Source organism: Tenrec ecaudatus, chromosome 10 (assembly GCF_050624435.1).
Source record: "Tenrec ecaudatus isolate mTenEca1 chromosome 10, mTenEca1.hap1, whole genome shotgun sequence".
NCBI classification, from domain to species: Eukaryota; Metazoa; Chordata; class Mammalia; order Afrosoricida; family Tenrecidae; genus Tenrec; species Tenrec ecaudatus.
In genome coordinates, this window is record NC_134539.1 from 109,611,981 (window position 1) to 109,631,698 (window position 19,718).

Here is a 19,718-nt window from a genome sequence, read left to right on the forward strand (position 1 = left end):
AGAGAACTCCACTTCTTCCATTGCTACCAGAATTTTCTGTGACCAGCCACACCACACTCCTGCTGATATGGGTTTCTTCCAAATCTCTCCCTGACAGAAACTTCATGCCGTGTCCCAGACATCAATCAGACTTGATGGTTCTGAAAAAAGCCACTGTCTTTTGGCTGGTCTTAGCAGGTCCAAGCAGGTAGGCCTGCCTCCCTCCTCCCCTGCTTTTCCCTCTCCACCCCTCCTGCCTCACTCCCATTTCCTGCAAGAGGATGCTTTGCCATCCTGGAGCCATCAGGCACAGCTTTGCTTTGGCAGCACCGTCGCGCACACACACTGGTGGGAGAGGGGACGTGTTTATCACTTTTCCTGGAGATGATCTGTTTAAGCACTTCTCTGACAGTTACAATAACAAGGGCAGCGTGTTGTGTTTCCAGCAGAAGGACACTTGCTGTTGAAAGATGTACAGCACTAATTAGAAATACATAACATCCGGCCACATGGCAGCCTTCTCCCGGCCGCTCCATTTCCTGATTTCATACAACTTTGACGACAGTTGGTTTATGTTTTCCATGAATATGTTCTCCGAAAAATGAGAAAGTCTCCCTGTTGTGTAGGAGCCAGAAGACTGTTTTTGTCTTGAGCAGATACTCAGCCATAGGACTCTGGGGAGCCGCGGTCACCTGCCCAGCGAAGAGCAATATGGGAAGGGGTAGAACCAGATCAGACCTCAGGTGACTTTCTTGGTAAGAAATATTTCCATCTGACTTCCGTAGCAGAAACCATCCCCCAAACCCTTGAGTAAGTCGCTTCTGGAATGAGGGGAAAGGCTGTTTCACAATGTTAATGAGTTCTTCAGCTCTGGTCAGGCTTCTGCTACCTGACACAAAGCCAGAGGAGCCTAGGCAAACACCACAGCAAACAATGCCTTTTCCTTCCCCACCCACACTACTTGTTGGCCTGGCCCTGCCCAACACTAGAGATACATATGGCCATTCATTGGACTAGAGCTAGCCCGTTTCCTAGGGCTAGCCCCAAAGTAGGTAGGTGGACACTGGGAATCTAGATTCTGTTTCCCTCTCTTTTTATGGTCTTTATAGATTTATTTATCCTAGATTCAATACACAGAAAGTCATATAAAAACAAAACAAAACCCAACAACAACAAAATAAAATTTAAAAAAATCTTAATCCAACAGAAACAAAACAATAAAGACTAGAGCAAGTTACAACTGGATCAAAAAGAAAACAAAAGCCATAATGTTGAGTTTAAACTTAATTAAATTCCGTCATCTACTTTCCAATGCACTCTGCATGAAGACAAGACTATACATATCCCTAGTCAATGGTCCAAGAGGGTTCAGAAAAGGCTTAATACAAGTGAGGACTCTGCAAATGTATTTTGGGATTTCATTGTCAAATGTTATTAGGTGCCATTGAGTTTTGTACCACAGAATGAAACACTGTTTTGTGTTGTGTCATCTTCACAATTGTCCCTCTGCCTGAGCCCATTGTTGCAGCCAGTGACAATTGTCCTGTTAAAGGTTTTTATTTCTCTTCAACTTCACGAAATGTGATGCCCTTTTAAAAAAAATCATTTTATTGGAGGCTCGTACAATTCTTATCACTATCCATCCACCCATCCATCCATTGTGTCAAGCGCATATGTACATTTGTTGCCATCATCATTCCCAAAACATTTGCCTTCCACTTGAGCCCTTAATATCAGCTGCTCATTTTCCCCTTCCCTCCCCACTCCCCCTACCTAATGAACCCTTCATAATTCATAAATTGTTATTATTTTGTCATGTTACACTGTCCGACGTCTCCCCATGCCCTCTTCTCTGCTGTCCCTCCCCCAGGGAGGATGCTATACGTAGATTCTTGTAATCCGTTCCCCCTTTCTATCCCACGTTCCCTCTACCCTCCAGGCATCGCCTCTCTCACCACTGGTCCTTGAAGAGTCATCTGTCCTAGATTCCTTGTGTTTCCAGTTGCTATCTGTTACGAATGTACATCTTCTGGTCTAGCCAGATTTGTAAGGTAGAATTGGGATCATGATAGTGGGCGGGGGGAAGAAGTATTTAAGAACTAGAGGAAAGTTACATGTTTCTTCGTTGCTACCCTGCACCCTGACTGGCTCATCTCCTCCCCACAACCCTTCAGTAAAGGGTTGGCTGCCGATGGGCTTTGAGTCTCCACTCTGCACTCACCCATTTACAATGATATGATTTTTTTGTTCCTTGATGTTTGATACCTGGTCCCTTCAACAGCTCGTGGTCACACAGGCTGGTGTTTTTCATCCATGTGGGCTTTGTTGCTTCTGAACTAGATGGCCACTGTTTCCCTCTTGAATACTTCTCAGGGAGTAAAATTTTATGACTTCTGGCCTCCAATAAGCCTAAGCAGTGAGCCTCCCAGAAAGTACTGTAGCACCCAGTACATTTCTCACTTGAGGCCTTGAGGCCAAGTTGCCATGGTTACCCGAGTGACTTAACTGGAAAGGCCCTAAAGGTGCAGCTATTGTTCTTTATTTGTACTTGTATGCTCCTCAGTCCCCAAAGAACTGAGAGGACAGGCCACCGTAAACTCTGAGAAACACTCTAACTTGAAGTTGTCATTTGTTATAAAATAGAAATGGGCTTGGTAGGTGAATGTAATGTTCCTCTGCCCTATCTTACCCTTATCCAGCTCATGAGAATGTCTTATTGGAATTGTAGTTTTTTGCTTCGTGAAATGCCAGAGTCTTGATGCTGTCACCTCCTCCATGTCTAGTGGCCCTCCATGTACAAGGAACTTATGCCTGAGATGCCCACTTGATGTTCATTTACACTTGGGTTTCAACTACCAGGATGTGGTCTTCAGTTGTCCTGTCCAGGCTTCTGTTCTGGCCTTAATGCCCCATTCAAGGCTTTGTTACTGGTCAGAGCAGTGGTTCTCAACCTTCCTAATGCCACTAACCTTTTAATACAGTTCTTCATGTTCTGGTGACCCCCCCAACATAAAAGTATTTTCATTGCTCCTTTATAACTGTAATTTTGCTACCATTATGAATTGGGTGACCCCTGTGAAAGGGTCATTCGACCCCCAAAGGGCTCGTGAACTACAGGTTGAGAACCACTGGGTTAGAGGAAAACCACTGGCAGAGCTTGCCAAGGCCCTGGCTTGAACTGGGGTGGTATTGGCAGTGTATATAGTAAGGGGGCGGGAAAGCATAGGAGGGGAAAAGTTGGCAGTTTTCCTTGGGATGGTTTATATATGTTCCCCTCCCTGTTTCTATCTTGCTTCTTACATGTTTTTCTGTCTCAATAACCGAGATTTAGGATTTTACCAGAAAAAAGTATGAGAGTAATGATCTGTTCTGATCCCATGAATTGTTACCACTTCCTTACTGCCTTCCACAATTACGTTGGAGAGTTAGAGAGTGACATTTGGGATCAGCGGACATCTGGAAGGACGGATGGTGGGAAAGCCACAGTAGAAGAATTGGTGCACTGACGCTATTCATATGTGGGACCTTCTGAGCGGCAGCCTGCGCCTTCTCACGTCAGGGCTTTCCAGAGTGGTTGGGGCTGACTCTGTTCTCCAGTAGTGCTTACTCCTGTGGTGAAGACGGTCAGTAATAGCTGTGGTTGCTTTAGCATCTCTAGAGTAACGCCTTCCATTAGGCCCATTGACAAGACTTCCATTAGGCCCAAGCTGACAAGAGAGGGCCCTCCATTGGCTATTGAGGTTAAAATGCAGGCAGGGATAGAGATCAGACATGTGACTAATTAACTTTTTAACATCTAGAGATTCTTAGAGCCCTCCTATATTATTACAGAGGGAATGAACAGATTAGCTCCTGCCAGAGTTAGTAAGCCTGGCCCCTGATTCTGTCTCCTGGGGTGGTCACTGGTGCTTTTCAAAACCGGAGGAAGCAGATACAGAAGGGGTATGGGGCACTGACAAGAAGACGCTCCAACTGAAGAATAGCTTTCACTCCCACCACAGTGAACCCTTTTTTGAGACCCGCAACCAGGAGGGTGGGGGGCAGGCTGAGAAAATGAGGGGGCTGGTATTGGTAGCCGGGTCTATTTCTTGACATTGTTGTTGGTAGATGCCTTGGAATCAATTCAGACCCATAGCAATCCCTGTGTATAACAGAACAAAACTATCCTGCCTTCTCACAATTCGTTGTTTTCTTGGGCTCATTGTTGCAGCTACTTTGTCCATCCAAGTTGTCAAGGGTCTTTCTCTTTTTCATTGGCCTCGGGGAAGGACTTTGTGAAAATAAACTAACACTGATTCTCTGTTTATTATGTGCTCAATGGAAGTAGATGTCATATTTGTGGGTGTCATATTTGTTCTCTCAAAAACCCAACCCAACTTACTGCCATTCAGTCAAAGCTGAGCCATAGCAATCCCCTGTGGGTTTCGAGACTAACTGTTTATAAGAGTAGAGAGCTCAGTCTTTCTCCTGAGGACATGCTGGTGGTTTGAACTGCCGACCATGTATATTGCAGCTCAACGTGGAACCACCACATCACCAGGGCCCAGGAATATAGAGGAGGTTAAGGTTGAAACGAAAGGCTGGTGCTTCAAGATTGTCTTTTTTTGTTGAAAATATGCATAGTAAAATACACCAACCCAACAGTTTTTAAGTGTATCATGTATTGACCTTAATGGCATTCTTCAAGGTATGCGACCATGTTTGCTCCCCTTTCTTAGTTGACGCTCCTCCATTAATATAAAGTCACTGTTTCTAAGATTTCTGTCTTAATTTTTTCAAGTTGTTATCAATATGATACCATGTAGATAGTTCTGAAAAGAACATGATGCTCAAGGTAGACTCATTTTTACTAGTTAAGCTAAACTGTTACATGGTTTTAAGACTTTAGGGCATATTTTTGGTTCAAAGTTTAAAATTTTTCTCAGGGCAGTGATTTTTAAAAATCATTTTATTGAGGTTCATACAACACAATCCATATATCCGTCTGTTGTGTCAAGCACATTTGTACATTTGTTGTCCTCATCATTCTCAAAAACATTTTCTTTCTACTCAAGCCTTTGGTATCAGCTGCTCATTTTCCTCCTCCCTTTCTCACCCTCTGTCCCTCACGAACCCTTGATAATTTTAAAATTATTATTTTTCATGTCTTACACTGACCGATGTCTCCCTTTACCCACTTTTCTGTTGATTCCCCCTTTCTCCCCCCACCTTTCCCTTACCCTCTTAGTTTTGCTACTCTCATAATTGATCCTGAGGGGGTTATCTGTTCTGGATTCCCTGTGTTTCCAGCTTTTATCTGTACCTGTGTACATGCTCGGGTCTAGCCTGATTTGTAAGGCAGAATTGGGATCATGATAGTAGTGGGGAGGGGGAAGCATTAAAGAACTAGAGGAAAGTTGTATGTTTCACCGATGCTATACTGCACTTTTCTGTAAGGGCATGTCCAGTTGCCTACAGATGGGCTTTGGCTCTCCACTCCACACTCCCCCTCATTCACAATGGTACAATTTTTTGTTCTTTGATGGCTGAAATCTGATCCTATCGACACCTTGTGATCATACAGGCCAGTTCACTTCTTCCATGTGGGTTTTGTTCCTTCTGAGCTAGATGGCTGCTTGTTTATCTTCAAGCCTTTAAGACCCCCCCAGACACTAGATCTTTTTTTTTTTTCAGACATTAGATCTTTTGATAGCCGGGCTCCATCAGCTTTCTTCACCACAATTGCATATGCACCCGCTTTGTCTTCAGCAATCATGTCAGGAAGATGAGCATCATGGAATGCTAGGTTACTAGAACAAAGTGTTCTTGTGTTCAGGAAGTACTTGAGTGGAGGTACAATATCCACCTGCTACCTTAATATTAAACCTATAACTATATGCACCTAGATCTATTTCCCCATCATATATAAATATACTTACATGTGTACATGCCTGTATTTAGACCTCTATAACTGCCCATTGCCTCTTAGGTCTTTCCCCTTTTTCCTTTTCCTTTCCTCTTGTCCCACTATCATCCTCAGCCTTCATTTGGGTTTCAGTAACTCCTCTCAGTTACATTGTCCTTGATCAAACCCTACAGGTCTCCTACACACACACACCCCTTGCCATCGATTTTAGATCACCTGTTGTTCCCTTGTCCCTGAATTTGTTAACACCCACTTCCTGCCCCCCCGCATTTTCCTCTCCCCTATCCCCCCTCCCCAACCGTCAGACCCGTTGTCTTTTCCTCCAGATTGTTTATCCCGCCCAACTTATGTAGATAGACCTGCAGAGATAATAATATGCACAAAAAACAAGACAGCAAAACAACATTAACAACAAAAACCAATGACAAAAAGAAGAATAGCTGGGGAAAAATGAGGAGCTGATGCCAGGGGCTTGTGGAGAGCAAATATTTTGAGAATGATGAGGGCAATGAATGTACAAATGTGATTTACACAATTGATGTATATGGATCTGTGATAAGAGTTGTATGAGCCCCTTATGAAATGATTTTTTTAAAAAAAGAAAAGTCTATAAATAGTTCAAGCTATGTTTGTTGACCTTTAGGAGTGTTTTCCCAGCGAGTCTGATGGGGTGCCACGCCCTGGCCCAAAAGTCTAATTTTGATATTCTCTGGGGACTTCATTGCTCTGCTCCCCTTGCTCTTCTGTTGCACACCCTTAGTATTTCGCCTTGGTGTGGTGGGATTGGATCAGATGGGGTGTTCTCGCTGTGTCTCCAGTGAGGGATGTTGCCTCTCTTAGTGGGGCTGGCGCTATGGCCCTCTCTGCATTGGCTGCTCTGATCAGGAATATCGTCCTAAGGAGTTGGTGGGCGTGGATGTGCTCCACTCTCTCCTCTTCTCCCTTCATTTGCTCCTGTGTGCTCTGATCAGACATGTCCCTCTCCCTGAGCTGTAGCTTTAGTCCTGCCCTCTGAAGTGTTGTGATTGGGGCCAGCCCCTCAGACCTCTCTATTGGTTCCCTACTTCATTGCTGGTATGTTGCATTCATGTCTTGGAGCACCGGGTTAAAGTCTGGTCCCTCTTTCTCAGGGTAGTAATTTCAATTTTTTATATTCTGTTCTGCATATTCCCCTTTTTGGTCACGATTCTTTTATAGAGTTTTTGATTAAAATGTTCAGAGCAAAAAAAAATGTTCAGAGCACCACCCAGATCTGTTTTCATGGCAAAGGTGGCAGTTAGTTGTTCATGGAAGTAATAAGTCACTTTTCATATCTTCCTGTTATTTCTGATTCTTCTTCCTCTATTGCTCCAAGAAAATAGAAAACTGCTTGTTGTGTCTAGAATGGCCACTTAGAAGTTTTTAAGACCCCAGGTAGTACCCATCAAGCTAAGGGATTGAATAGAGGCACTAAACATATTACGACAGTTAACTGGGATGTCCCATGAAACCATGCCCCTAAACCTACAAACAAAAGAACCAAACCCCAGCTGCTCTCTTCTCTCTCTCTCTTTTTTTGTCATTGTTATAAATACAAAGGGGCTTCAAAACGCTTGTAGAAAAGTTCTTTTTATTTTTCAGTTTCATTTTCCCATGAACTTTTTGAGCCCTTATGTGTATCTATAACACAAATTTTACAAATTCAACTTTCCACAGACATGTAACTTACTGACAGTAGTTATTGTAATAAGAAAGGCTGCAGTTCTACCATTTTAATGAATATCTGTTGTTTCTATATCATGGTCAAAGAAGACTTTTAAGAGTTGTATTTTCCAATCTCCATTGATGATTTCGCTCCTGAGAATAGAGAGCCTCCGTCTACTAAATATCAGTTCTGGCTGCTATTGCTTCATATTACAGATCAAACTGACCAACTGGGGGTAACTGTTAGGGAATTGATGGGATGCAGAATTTGCACTAGTGATCTTAGGCTATTAATGATGGTACCGCATGCTTATTTATGTGCTACGTAAGTATCATGGTAAACTCTTCACATACATTATCTTATTTAACTTTACATCCAGCCTTTGAGAAGGAGGATATTGCTACCTCTCAGTGTTGGAGGAAGAAAAGAAGGTTCAGTAAGTTGACCAAGGCTACATATTTAGTAAGGGTCAAAGCAAGGTCTGTTAAGTCTAACACTCATAACCACTGTGTCCTTTTGCCTTTGTAGTAGGACCTGTTGGAGACTATGGGGAGGGGAGAGTTAGCTTTTAAAATAAAAGACAGAGGGAAAAAAAACAGATGGAATGAAATAGTTGTAATAGTTCTAAAAAGTGACACTCTTTCTAATTGAATTTTGTCTTGTGTTACCAGTGGAAGGTGGAAGACCCGCAATGTATGTGGCGTTAATGGCAAGGCTTGGTAAGGAAGGGTGGCTGTTGGTCCCCAGAGTACTGATGGACTTTCATTTGCCTTTCCACAGACTGCTTCTCAGAGGAGTGCCGGTCTGTGATCCAGGAGCAGGCTGCAGCCTTGGGCTTGGCCATGTTTTCCTTATTGGTGCGGCGCTGTACCTACCTACTTAAGGAGTCTGCCAAAGGTAAGCAAGTGAAAGAGCACCTACCAGTCGCAGTATCTTTTTCCTCTCCTCTTCCTTTCTCTTCCCAGCATGCCTCTTGGCTAGTCCCATTTTCTTTTGTGATTAACTTTAAGTCCCTCTTTCTTTCTTGTATTTTCATCCACGTTTCTCCTTTAATAACTAGGATTTTCATTGGAACTATGAGCTTGTGAGTGTTCTTTATAACTATAAAGAACTATAAAGTGAATTTCCCTTTTTTGTTTGTCATTGATGTTGTCTGTTCTCCCCTGACCCCCACCCCTTCCCAATCTATATGCTCCTGGAACCTAGTGGGTGTTATATAAGCACTTGAGAGGCTCACTGGACTCATTTGGGACTAAACTCCTTGGGAGACTCACCATACCAGAAGGAGCGATTTCTAATCCTTAAGTTGAGGTAGTATCCCATATCCTTTAAGGCTGCCCCCTAGATCTCCAAATCTGATAGCTATAGTAGTATACGATAGAACCGAAAATCTCATCCTCTCTTCTTCCAGCTTCGTAGCAGTATTGGTGAGTAGTGAGGAACAGCCAGCACGCCACTACATTAACTTTAGAGCCGCAGTTCTCAACCTGTGGGTCGAGACCCTTTAGGGGGATGAACAACCCTTTCACAGGGGTCCCCTAAGATCATCGGAAAACACACATTTCTGATGGTCTGAGGAAACAAGACAGCGTTCCTTTATCTGTCTCCAGGTGGGCCCGCCCACATGCAGATACACCCACATATGAGTAGCAGGCTTGAAGACTTACCCATGCTACACCATGCTTCAAGCAAAATTTAATTTATTTGTAATTAGAAATAAATAATTCAAAGAAATAAGAAAATAAAAAAATCGTTCACAATATATAATTACATATTGTTTTGTGATTAATCACTATGCTTTATGTTCAATTTGTAACAATGAAAATACATCCTGCATATCAGATATTTACATGATGATTCATAACAGTAGCAGATGACATATATGAAGTAAGAGAAAATCATTTGATGGTTGGGGTCACCACAACCTGAGGAGCTGTATGAAAGGGTCAGGGCATTTAGGAAGGTTGAGAGCCACTGGCTCAGAGGATGCTTCTAGCCTAACACAGCCTTTTTTTTTTTTTTTAGGGGTGGGCAGGGGTTATTTTTATTTGGAAAAAAATGTAAAAATTGCAAAAATAACTCAAGAGCTCTTAATATACCTTTTGTTTAGATTCTTTCATTGTTAATATTTTACTATATTTGCTCTAAGTGTTTTCTCTTCCCATACAAACAGACATAAATGTGCTCTTGTTCTTGTTTTTCTTTAGAACCAGTTGGTTGTAAATATGTAGCTATAATAGCCCTTTACCCCCAAACCCTTGGCTGGGTGTTCCCTGATAAAAAGGTAATTCTCTTATCTAATAATAGTACAGTGATCAAAATAAGGAAATCAACATTGATATAATATTAATAAATCTATAGATCTTAATTTTTATCACTGAGGGGGGTTTATTTATTTGATTTTCTTTTTATTAGAAAATGATCTTATTAAAATTTTACCAATTGTTTTTTGGGTTTTTAGGAATTAAACATCAGATATTTTAATACGTGCAATCTCAAAATTATATTTATATACCAAGCTAATAACAGGTTACAAAAAGAATTTAAAAATAGACTTCCCTTTAAAAAAAAACTCAACAACAATAATGGATAGTAGTTTTCAAGACCAAATGTGTGTGTTTATGCAACTGAAGTAATACCATAGCAAATCCAACACAAACTCCATTCTGTTGCCTGATTTTACAGTGTATACCTCAGTGCTCTGAACACTTCAGTCACTTTAGTTAACTCTAACCAATTGTTTTAATAATGTTTCATACCCCCCCTCCCAAAAAAAAAGCCCAAAATGTATTTTCTAGGCTTAACATCCAATCAGGATTATACATTGCATTTGGATGTCATGTCTTTTGAGTCTGGAACAGTTCTCTTTCTTCCTTTGTCCTTCGTGACTTAGATAATTTAAACCATACAGGCCACTGATTTCGTAGGATGTCTCACGATTTGGGGCCATCCGATGTTTCCAAGTGATAAAATTCCGTTTATGCAGTTTTGCCAGGCGCCCTGGTGCCATCTCAGTACTGTGCTGAAGGAAAGTAACAGGCTAAAGGCTGAAGTGGAGACATCAGTCCCACTACTCGTTGACAGGGAACAAGCCCAGCGCATGGGCTCTTGCTTGGTCCTGCTTTCCACAATCCTTTTAGGTGCTGACACTTGTCCTTCACTTCTGGGCCCAGCTTTCCTGTGGACTTGGTCTCCTTCCCTCAGAGTTTGCTGCTGGTCCAGCGTCTCCCTCAGGGGCCACAGCAAACCTAGGCCCCGTTCTCACCCTTTGCCTCTGCAGCTCAGCTGTCCTCTCCAGAGGACGAGGATGACCAAGATGACATCAAGGTGTCTTCCTTCGTCCTGGACCTGAAGGAACTGCTCCCCAGTGTGAAAGTCTGGTCAGACTGGATGCTTGGCTACCCAGATACCTGGAACCCTCCACCCACATCCCTGGATCTGCCCTCACAGTGAGTCAACTCCCTCTTCCTGCTGCCCTGAACACACCTGTGTCCCTTCATTTCCACATCTGTTTCTGTTGTTCACTTCTCCCACCCATGGCCCACTTTTTTCACTATTCCCTTGCCATTTAAACTGATTTTCCTCCCTTTTTGCTCACTGTCCTTGACCCCTGACGTTTTAGGATATTTTTGCCTATCCTCTAATGTTCTGTGTTCAGACATCAGTCTCGTTCTCTTTCCCCCTTCTCTGTAGCTTGCTCTCTGATCCTTTGTCCTTGCTCTGGCTCTCATTCTCACTTCTTGTTCATACTGTCTTTGCAGCTACCTCTGGAGTCTGGGTGTGTTGATGTAGCTGTGAGAGATTGTCAGTTTCTCTTCATGTTTCTTTCCAGCTCTTTCATTGCTTCTTGTGCTGGCTTTCTCACTCGCTTCCTTTGCCGCATTCGCATGGTTTGGCAGTGTGTGGGGCGGGAGCTTGCCTGTCTCCTCACTATGCCCCTCCTCCTGACCCCTGTGTCTGTGTGTTCGTGTGCTCTCTCTCAATGTGGTTTCACCGTGGAAGATGCTGTTCCTAGGAGTGTGTGTGTGGCTCCCTGGGTGTGTTGCTATGGATCTATTTGTGTGTATGTGGTTGTTTCCTGACTATTTTTGTGTCTGATTTTGTACCTGCTTGTCTGCATTTCTCTGTGTCTATATCTGTCTCTGGGGCTCTGTCTAGCTAGGGATCATTTTCCATGAATTTTTGAAGCCCCTTTGTCTATGTCCTTGTGGTTGCTCGTCTGTGTGACTGTGTATTCTTGATTGTGTGTCCCTGAGGGGTCATGCATCTCCATGAGGGGTCATTTACCCATGTGTCTGTGTTTCCATGTCTGTGTCCATCTTCATACCTATCTGGGTGTGACTCTGGGGCTATGTCAGATCTTAGCTGTGTTGGTCCCTATATGTGTCCTTGGGTATGACTGGTCCTGTGAGAGTGTTTCTATGATATCTGTGTCTATGTTTGTCCATGACTACATCTATATGTGTCAGGCTGTGATGTGTCTCTGTGAGTGTGGGTTTATTTGAATGAGGGGGCATTTCTTTGTATATGGATCTTTGTCTACCTGCCTCTACCTGTGTCAGTTGGCCTGCCTTGCCTCTTTGCCTGTCTCAGCTCGTCAGTGCCTACCTGCCTCTGTCACTTTGCCTTCCTCGTTGTCTACTTCTGCTATGCATTTGTCTGTTCTAGGATCAGCAAACTCTGGCTTGATTACCTGTTTTTGTGTAGCCACAAGCTAGGAATGTTTTTTTATAGGGGGGAAAAAAATCAGAAGAGCAATAGTTCATGACTTGTGAAAATTATATAAAATTCACATTTCAGTGTCCATAAATTTTTATTGGAACACAGCCATGGTCATTTATTTACATTTTGTCTATGGCTGCTTTCACACAGTAACAGCAGAGTTGGGTAATTTCGAAAGGCTGCGTTGGCTGCAAAGTCTAAAGTATCTGCTAAACTATTATCTGGCTCTAAGCATGGAATGGCAGACAATCTGACACCTCCTCCCCAACATTTCCCTTTTTACACCCTCCCTCAACATCCTGTACATCTCTGCCGGGTCACATATAACTTCTAGATCATATTCTCAATTATGGGGTTTATTAGGGAAGTATCAGGATATAGTCAGAATCAGGAAAGAGTCGGGATATAGTTAAGAAGAACAGCCTCTTCTCATCCTTGCCACTGACAGATTTCTCTCAGATCTTTGTCCCCACCCTGACAAGTATTACAAAGTTCTGTAGCTCCCCACAGTGCATGTAGGTACCTCATTCCACCAGCCTCTTGCCTGCAGGTGTACTCATCTGTCTGATTCTATGGTCTGGGAAGCCCACTTTACTATATCTTGCCAGTCTCTTGCTGCGTCTGTTGCAATTCTCTATTGCTGCATTTTATCGCTTCTCACTGTCTTTTGTGTTACAGCTCTCTGGATTCTAGGTCTATGGGGTTCCGAGCCCAAAGGATGGTCTCTTTTTTCCTTCTTGATGGTAGACAGGTCCCCTCTCTGTGCTTACTTTTCTCTCCTTTCATCTACTGTTGGATTAAAAAGATGTGATTGAGAGTAAGGGTGACCTAAGGAGCCTTCCAAACTAACCTTACCCCATTAGCAAAACCTAACTTAGTCCTCATTAATATAACGTAATGCTACCTCATTAACACATAGAGGTCAAGATTTACAACACAATGGAAGATAATTATGTCAGATCACAAAATGAAGGGTAACCACACAGAACTGAGAAGCATGGCCTAGACAAGATGCTATAACCCCAGCCATCACGATTTTAAAATAATCATTTTATTAGGGGCTCATACAACTCTTATCACAATCGATACATATATCAATTGTGTCAAGCACATTTGTACATTCATTGCCCTCATCATTCTCAAAATATTTGCTCTCCACTTAAGCCTCTGGCATCAGCTCCTCATTTTTCCCCTCACTCCCTGCTCATGGACCCTTGATAATTTATAAATTATTATTTTGTCATATCTTGTCCTGTCTGACGTCTCCCTTCACCCACTGCTCTGTTGTCTGTCCTCCAGGGAGGAGGTCACATACAGATCATTAAAATCGGTTCCCTCTTTCCAACCCACCCTCCCTATTCCCTCCCAGTATCGCCACTCAAACCACTGGTCCTGAGGGGATGATCTGCCCTGGGTTCCCCGTGTTTCCAGTTCCCATCTATACCAGTGTACATCCTCTGGTCTAGCCAAAATTGCAAGGTAGGATTCAGATCATGACAGGGGAAGGGGGAGGAAGAGACATTTAGGAACCAGAGGAAAGTTGTATTTTTCATTGTTGCTACATCACACCCTGCCTGGCTCATCTCATACCCAAGACCCTTCTGTAAGGGGATGTTCAGTGGCCTACAAATGGACTTTGGGTCGCCACTCCGCACTTACCCCCTCATTCACTATGGTAAGATTTTTTTTTCTGATGATGCCTGATACCCGATCCCTTCGACACCTCGTGATCACACAGGCTGGTGTGCTTCTTCCATGTGGACTTTGTTGCTTCTGAGGTAGATGGCCGCTTGTTTACCTTCAAGCCTTTAAGACCCTAGATGCTATCTATACCTTTTGATAGCCAAGCACCATGAGCTTTCTTAACCACATTTGCTTATGCACCCATTTGTCTTCAGCAGTCATATCAGGGAGGTGAACACACAATGATGTGTTTTTTTGTTCTTTGATGCCTAATAACTGATCCCTTCGGCACCTTGTGATCACACAGGCTGGTGTGCTTCTTCCATGTGGCCTTGTTACTTCTGTGCCAGATAGCCGCTTATTTACCTTCAAGCCTTTAAGACCCCAGACACTATCTCTTTTGATAGCCAGGCACCATCAGCTTTCTTCACCACAGTTGCTTATGCACCCGTTTTGTCTTCAGCGTTTGTGTCGGGAAGGTGAGCATCATAGAATGCCAATTTAATGGAAGAAAATATTCTTGCATTGAGGGAGTACTTGAGTGGAGACCCAATGTCCTTCTGCTACCTTAATACTAAACCTATAAATATATGCACATAGATCTGTTTCCCCATCCTCATATATAAATATATTTGCATATGTACATGTCTTTGTCTAGACCTCTATAAATGCCCTTTGCCTCCTAGCTCTTTCCTCTATTTCCTTTGACTTTCCTCCTATCCCACTATCATGCTCAGTCCCCACCAGGGTTTCATCAATTCCTCTTGTTTACATTACCCTTGATCATGCCCAACCAGGCCTCCCACACCCTCCTCACCACCGATTTGGATCACTTGTTGTTCCCTTGTCCCTGGGTTTATTAACACCGCTACCTTTCCCCCCACCTCTCCCATGTCCCGGCGGAACTGTCCGTCTCGTTTTCTCCTCCAATTGTTCATCCAGCCTATCTTATTTAGACAGAACTGTGGAGATAATAACATGCACAAAAACAAGACAGAGCAAAACAGAGCAAAACCAAGCAGCAATATACAACAACAACAAACCAATGACAAAAAAAACAGAAGAAAGAGATGCTTGTAGTTAGTTCAAGGATTGTTTGTTGCCCTTTCAGAGTGTTTTCCAGTCCAGTCTGTTGGGGCACCACTCCCTGGCCCCAAAGTCTACCTTCAGCATTCCATGGGGACCTTGCCGCTCTGTTCCCTTGCTATTCTGTTGCACCCCCTTAATGTTTTGCCTGGGTGTGGTGGGGTCAGATCGGGTGCAATTCCCACACTGTTTCTCTGGTGTTGTTCCCTGTAGGGCTATGATTCAGTGAGGGGCATCACGCATCATAGTGTAGCCGGTCATGAGGTCCTCTTTGTGGACTGGCTGCTCTAATTGGGAACATTGTCCTCACAGCCTGATGGGCCAGGATGTGCTCCACTTTCACCTCCTCCCCCTTCATCTGCTCCCATGTGCTCCAATCAGATATGTCCCTCTCCCGGAGCTGCAGATTCAGTGCCGTCCTCTGAAATAAATTCTTCTGAGGGGAGGGGCAGGTGTCCACTTAGTAGTTGGGGTTGTGGCTAGCCCCCCAGACCTCACCACTGGTTCCCTACTCCATGCTGGCATGTTGCATTCACATCTTGGAGCACTGGGTTGAAGTCTGGTCCCTCTTTCCCTGTGGAGATATAAACAGTACTCTTTCCTTGGGAGGGTTAGTGCCCTGTGCCCTACTACCCATTTCTTCTTTATTATTTTTTGCCCTTTCCCTACCTCCTTTTTAGGTGTCTACCATGTGTATCCCTGTATTTGGTCTGGTCTCTGCCATACCTGGTCCTTACCCCAGGAATGTTTGTATACTATAGCTTTTTCCCTATGCCCCCTTTGCATTTTTTTAAAGCATACCTCAGCAGACTTTGAATTCTTTCCAACCTTAAGCCAATGCTAATCTTGAGGTGTGTTTTCTCTTTTTTGCCCTATGGGTGAGGTTGTTCTCTGTGGCAGTCTCTTATTTATGCTTGGTGAGTGTTGTTCTTCTGCCCATACTGGGTCAGCAAGGATCTTTTGAGTTTCTTCTAATGTATTCTTTGAGTATTTCCTGGGGAAACTCTTACTTCTCCATCTATCTTGATGGATAATTTGGCTGGGTAGAGTATTCTTGGGTTTGCATTGTTTTCCTTCTATTTTTGGAATATGTTACTCCACTCTCTTCTCTTCTTCATAGTTTCTGCTGATTGGTCTGAGCATATTCTTATTTGGGAACCTTTATATGTGATTGCTTGTTTCTTCCTAGCTGTTCTCATGATTTTCTCCTTTTCCTCAAAGTTGGATAATTTAACTATTATGTGCCTTGGCGACTTCTTCTCGGGATCCTGTCTAGCTGGTGTTCTTTGCGCCTCCTGAATGGTGCCTCATTTTCATTCATAAAGCTGGGGAAGTTTTCCTTCAAGAATTCTCTCACTATTGTTGCAGATGACTTCTTTGTTGTGTCTTCCTCCGGTAAGCCAATAAGTCTAAGGTTCCTCTTCACAGCATCAGACATACCTTGTAAGCTTTCTTCAGCTTCTCTGATGATCTAATTAGATTTTTGTTTACGTTTGTTAAAGTTTGCTTGGCTGTCCTCCAAGTCATTGATGTGGTTCTCTGCTTCCTCCAGTCAATTCTCAAAGTCTGTTTCTGCTCCTAGTTTTTGTTATCTCCTCCTTAAGCTCCTGTGTTTCCCTTTGGTGTATGGCTTTATCTCCTCTATCATTTCATCCTTTTTCTGTATTGTTTCCCTCATATCCTGTATGACTCCAAGTAGCATTCGAAAAATTTCTTTCTGTGGCAGCTCAATGCCTGCTTCTTCTATGTATGTTGTTATGTTCAGGACATCTTCTGGCATTGCCTTTTGTTTATCCTATTTTTTTGTTAAGGTCGTTGGGGCTGATCGCTGTTTGCGTTGTGTTAGATGAGCCAGGTGCCATTTTCCAGGGAGTCGAACAGCACTGGCTCTCTTTGGGAGACTAGTAGGAGTGCTTCTTCAAACTGCCTACAGTTTATTTTACTATGGAATTAACCTACCACTTTATCCTCCTGTGGCTTCCTTCTCAGGGGAATGACCCAGAAGACTGGTGGATTGCCTGCTTTGGTGTTGCGGAGGTTGGGCAGAGGTTCCTGCAGCAGCTTGGAACGTTGAGGAGTGTTGACTAAGCTACCTTAGGACCCCAGGCACCCAAGCAGGAATTCCCCTGTAAGATGTTGAGTAGAGTATCTCCTGGTGGAGGTCTGCAGGGCCTTCTCCAGCCTCGGGCTAGCTATACAGGGTAGAGCTCACATAGCTGGATGTGGTGCAGGCGTAAATGCCTAGGCTAAGGGGAGTGGTCTGGAGGTTAGCAGTAGTGTGAGAGAGACCAAGAAAGAGACAAAGCGGAGAAAAAAAGTATTTAAAAGCAAGCCTCATGAGCTGTCGGGTGCAGGTGGGAGGGGGGTATATAGTGTAGAGATGGAAACAAACAAGAATGTAGCTGAGTCCCGATCCCCGCCAGTGGAGCTGCAAGGGTTTAGTCCCTGCCCCAAGGCGGCAGCGGCAAGCTGTGGCTGTATTGAGACCAAGCTGCCCTACAGGCTCCAAATGGTCCCGACTCTGGCAGAGACAGTGGCGGGGCCAAGGTCAAGCCCCAGCTGGCCTCAACTGAGGTAAGCCAAAAGTCCCAGCCCCTCAAAACCCCGTGGGTTTGTGCCTACTTATTTTTATGATGCTCCTCCTGCGTTCCAGCATTGTTGAATTTCCCTCTAAGCAACTCCCCTGGGCTGAATTCTGTGGAGTCCCTCTGCTATGTGTCACTTCGTCGCCATCTTCCTGGAAGTCCACCATCACAATTTTCTCAGGAGCCTTGGTGTCAGAGTGATTACACATTGAGCTGCCAACACAAGGTTAGCAGTTTAAAGCCACCAGCCACTCTGTGGGAGGAAAACAGCGCTTTCTAGTCCTGTAAAGAATTAGTCTCAGAAACTCACAGTGCTAATTCCACCCTGTGCTATCGGGTCGTTTTGAGTTGGCATCAATTTAATGGCAGTGAAGGTTGGTTTTTTTGAGTATCATAGCTTTCACACACCTTATTTGTATGGTTCTTCTCTCTTAGGGTGCTACACATTATTAGCAAGCTAATTCTCTTGATGGACCATAAAACACCTTATTTTCATAGTCATTTGGTGATAGTTAGAAAGATTAGAAGGGTTATAATGAGTAAATTGTTGTGTTGCCCTCACACATTACTGGAAAAGTTTGCTTACTTCTGACTTGTATTTGGAGTGCTGGTGGCATAGTGGTTACCCATTGGGCTGCTCACTGAAACTCAATGGTTTGAAACCACCAGCTACTCCGCAGGAGACAGGGCTTTTTACTCCTTCCTGTAAAAGGACAGTTCTGCTCTGCCCTATAGTGTCACTCTGGGTTGCATCCACTTGATAGCAGTGAGTTTTTTAGTTTGATTTGTGTTTTTATCTGCATGTGTCCCAAGTCCCATTCATGTATTAGTTTCATGATTTGTTTGTACCATAGTATCTTAACATATGTGCATGTAGCCTTCTATATGCTTATTGTGGTTGAGTATCCATCTCTCTCTCACTCCTTCTGCCTCCTCCCATTCTTTATTTCTCTCTTCCTATCTCTGTCTGTTTTCTGTGTTAATGGTGTCTGGCAGGTGCTCTGTCACGTGTATATATGCAAGTGTTTAGTATTCTTCTCTGGGAGGCTGGAAATACTGGGAGTTAGAATATGGAGACCTAGGCTGCTGCCAGCAACACTTGGGAGGGAATTGTCTCCGGGTTGGGAACCAGCCAGGTGGGTCTACTGGACTCATGGGTGACCCACAGTGGGAAGACTACAGGAGAGCTTTCTTACCAGCAGTTATTGACCTTTCTCTGTGGACTGTATGGTCTGAGTCTTACCCCCCTTTGTTTACCTTACACTACTTCCTTATGCATTACCCCAAGAAGCAATGTGTAACTTTCTCTCCCCCAACATACAGTTAGCATGTTTGCTCCACACCTTTCTCAACTTCAGCTCTGTAATGAAGTGGGTGATGCTTGCAGCGTTAAACAGTTCCCTGTTTCCTTCCGACCAGCCTTTCTAGGCTTCAGAGTACACAGCAGGCAAAGGCATTGTGAGCCAGAGTGAAGCTGGGCACCAACAAAGGAACTGACAGCTCTGCTGGCTCAGGAGCAGCTCTTTTTAGCAACATTAGGAACCACAGGCTAAACAACTTTTCAGGTTGCTAATCTAAAATGCAAACTTGGCAATTTGCAGTTTGGGGGAGAAATGACAAGGCTTTCTAACTCACTGACATCGAGTAGATGCTGACTCACAGCAACCCTATAGGATCGGGTGGAACTGTCCCTAGGGATTTCCGAGACTGTCAGTCTTTACAGGAGTAGAAAGCCTCTCTTTCTCCTTTGGAGAAGTTGGTGACTTTAAAATGCTGACCTTGCAGTTAGCAGCCCAACATGTAACCACTGTGCTACCAAGGCTCCTAGAAGAAGGGCTTAGCCTTCCAAGAATCTGAAGCCACTGTTATTGAGCAAGTGCAGGTGTCAGATTCACTGAGTGTTCCTGCCTTCCTCTCAGAGTTGGAGGTTGACCATATGTTCCTGAGCTTAGGCCTTCCCTGGATCACCTCACAGCCACAGATCCCTTAGCTAGAATCCATCCTGCCTCTGTGCACCAGCATCTTGGGCTCTTTTGCAACCTGCCTCTCTGCAGCCCTCCTTCCTCTCCAGCTC

General features: G+C 43.9%; 1 protein-coding gene across 3 annotated transcripts in view; it reads left to right on the forward strand.

The window, feature by feature from the left end:
• SMG6 (SMG6 nonsense mediated mRNA decay factor) overlaps positions 1–19,718 on the forward strand; it is a 270,067-nt gene that overhangs the window by 121,880 nt on the left and 128,469 nt on the right. For all 3 annotated transcript variants that reach the window (XM_075561194.1, XM_075561192.1, XM_075561195.1), the window contains 2 exons: positions 8,349–8,465; positions 10,849–11,017. In XM_075561194.1, the coding sequence (XP_075417309.1) occupies positions 8,349–8,465; positions 10,849–11,017 (286 nt within the window). The remainder of the gene's footprint in view (positions 1–8,348; positions 8,466–10,848; positions 11,018–19,718) is intronic.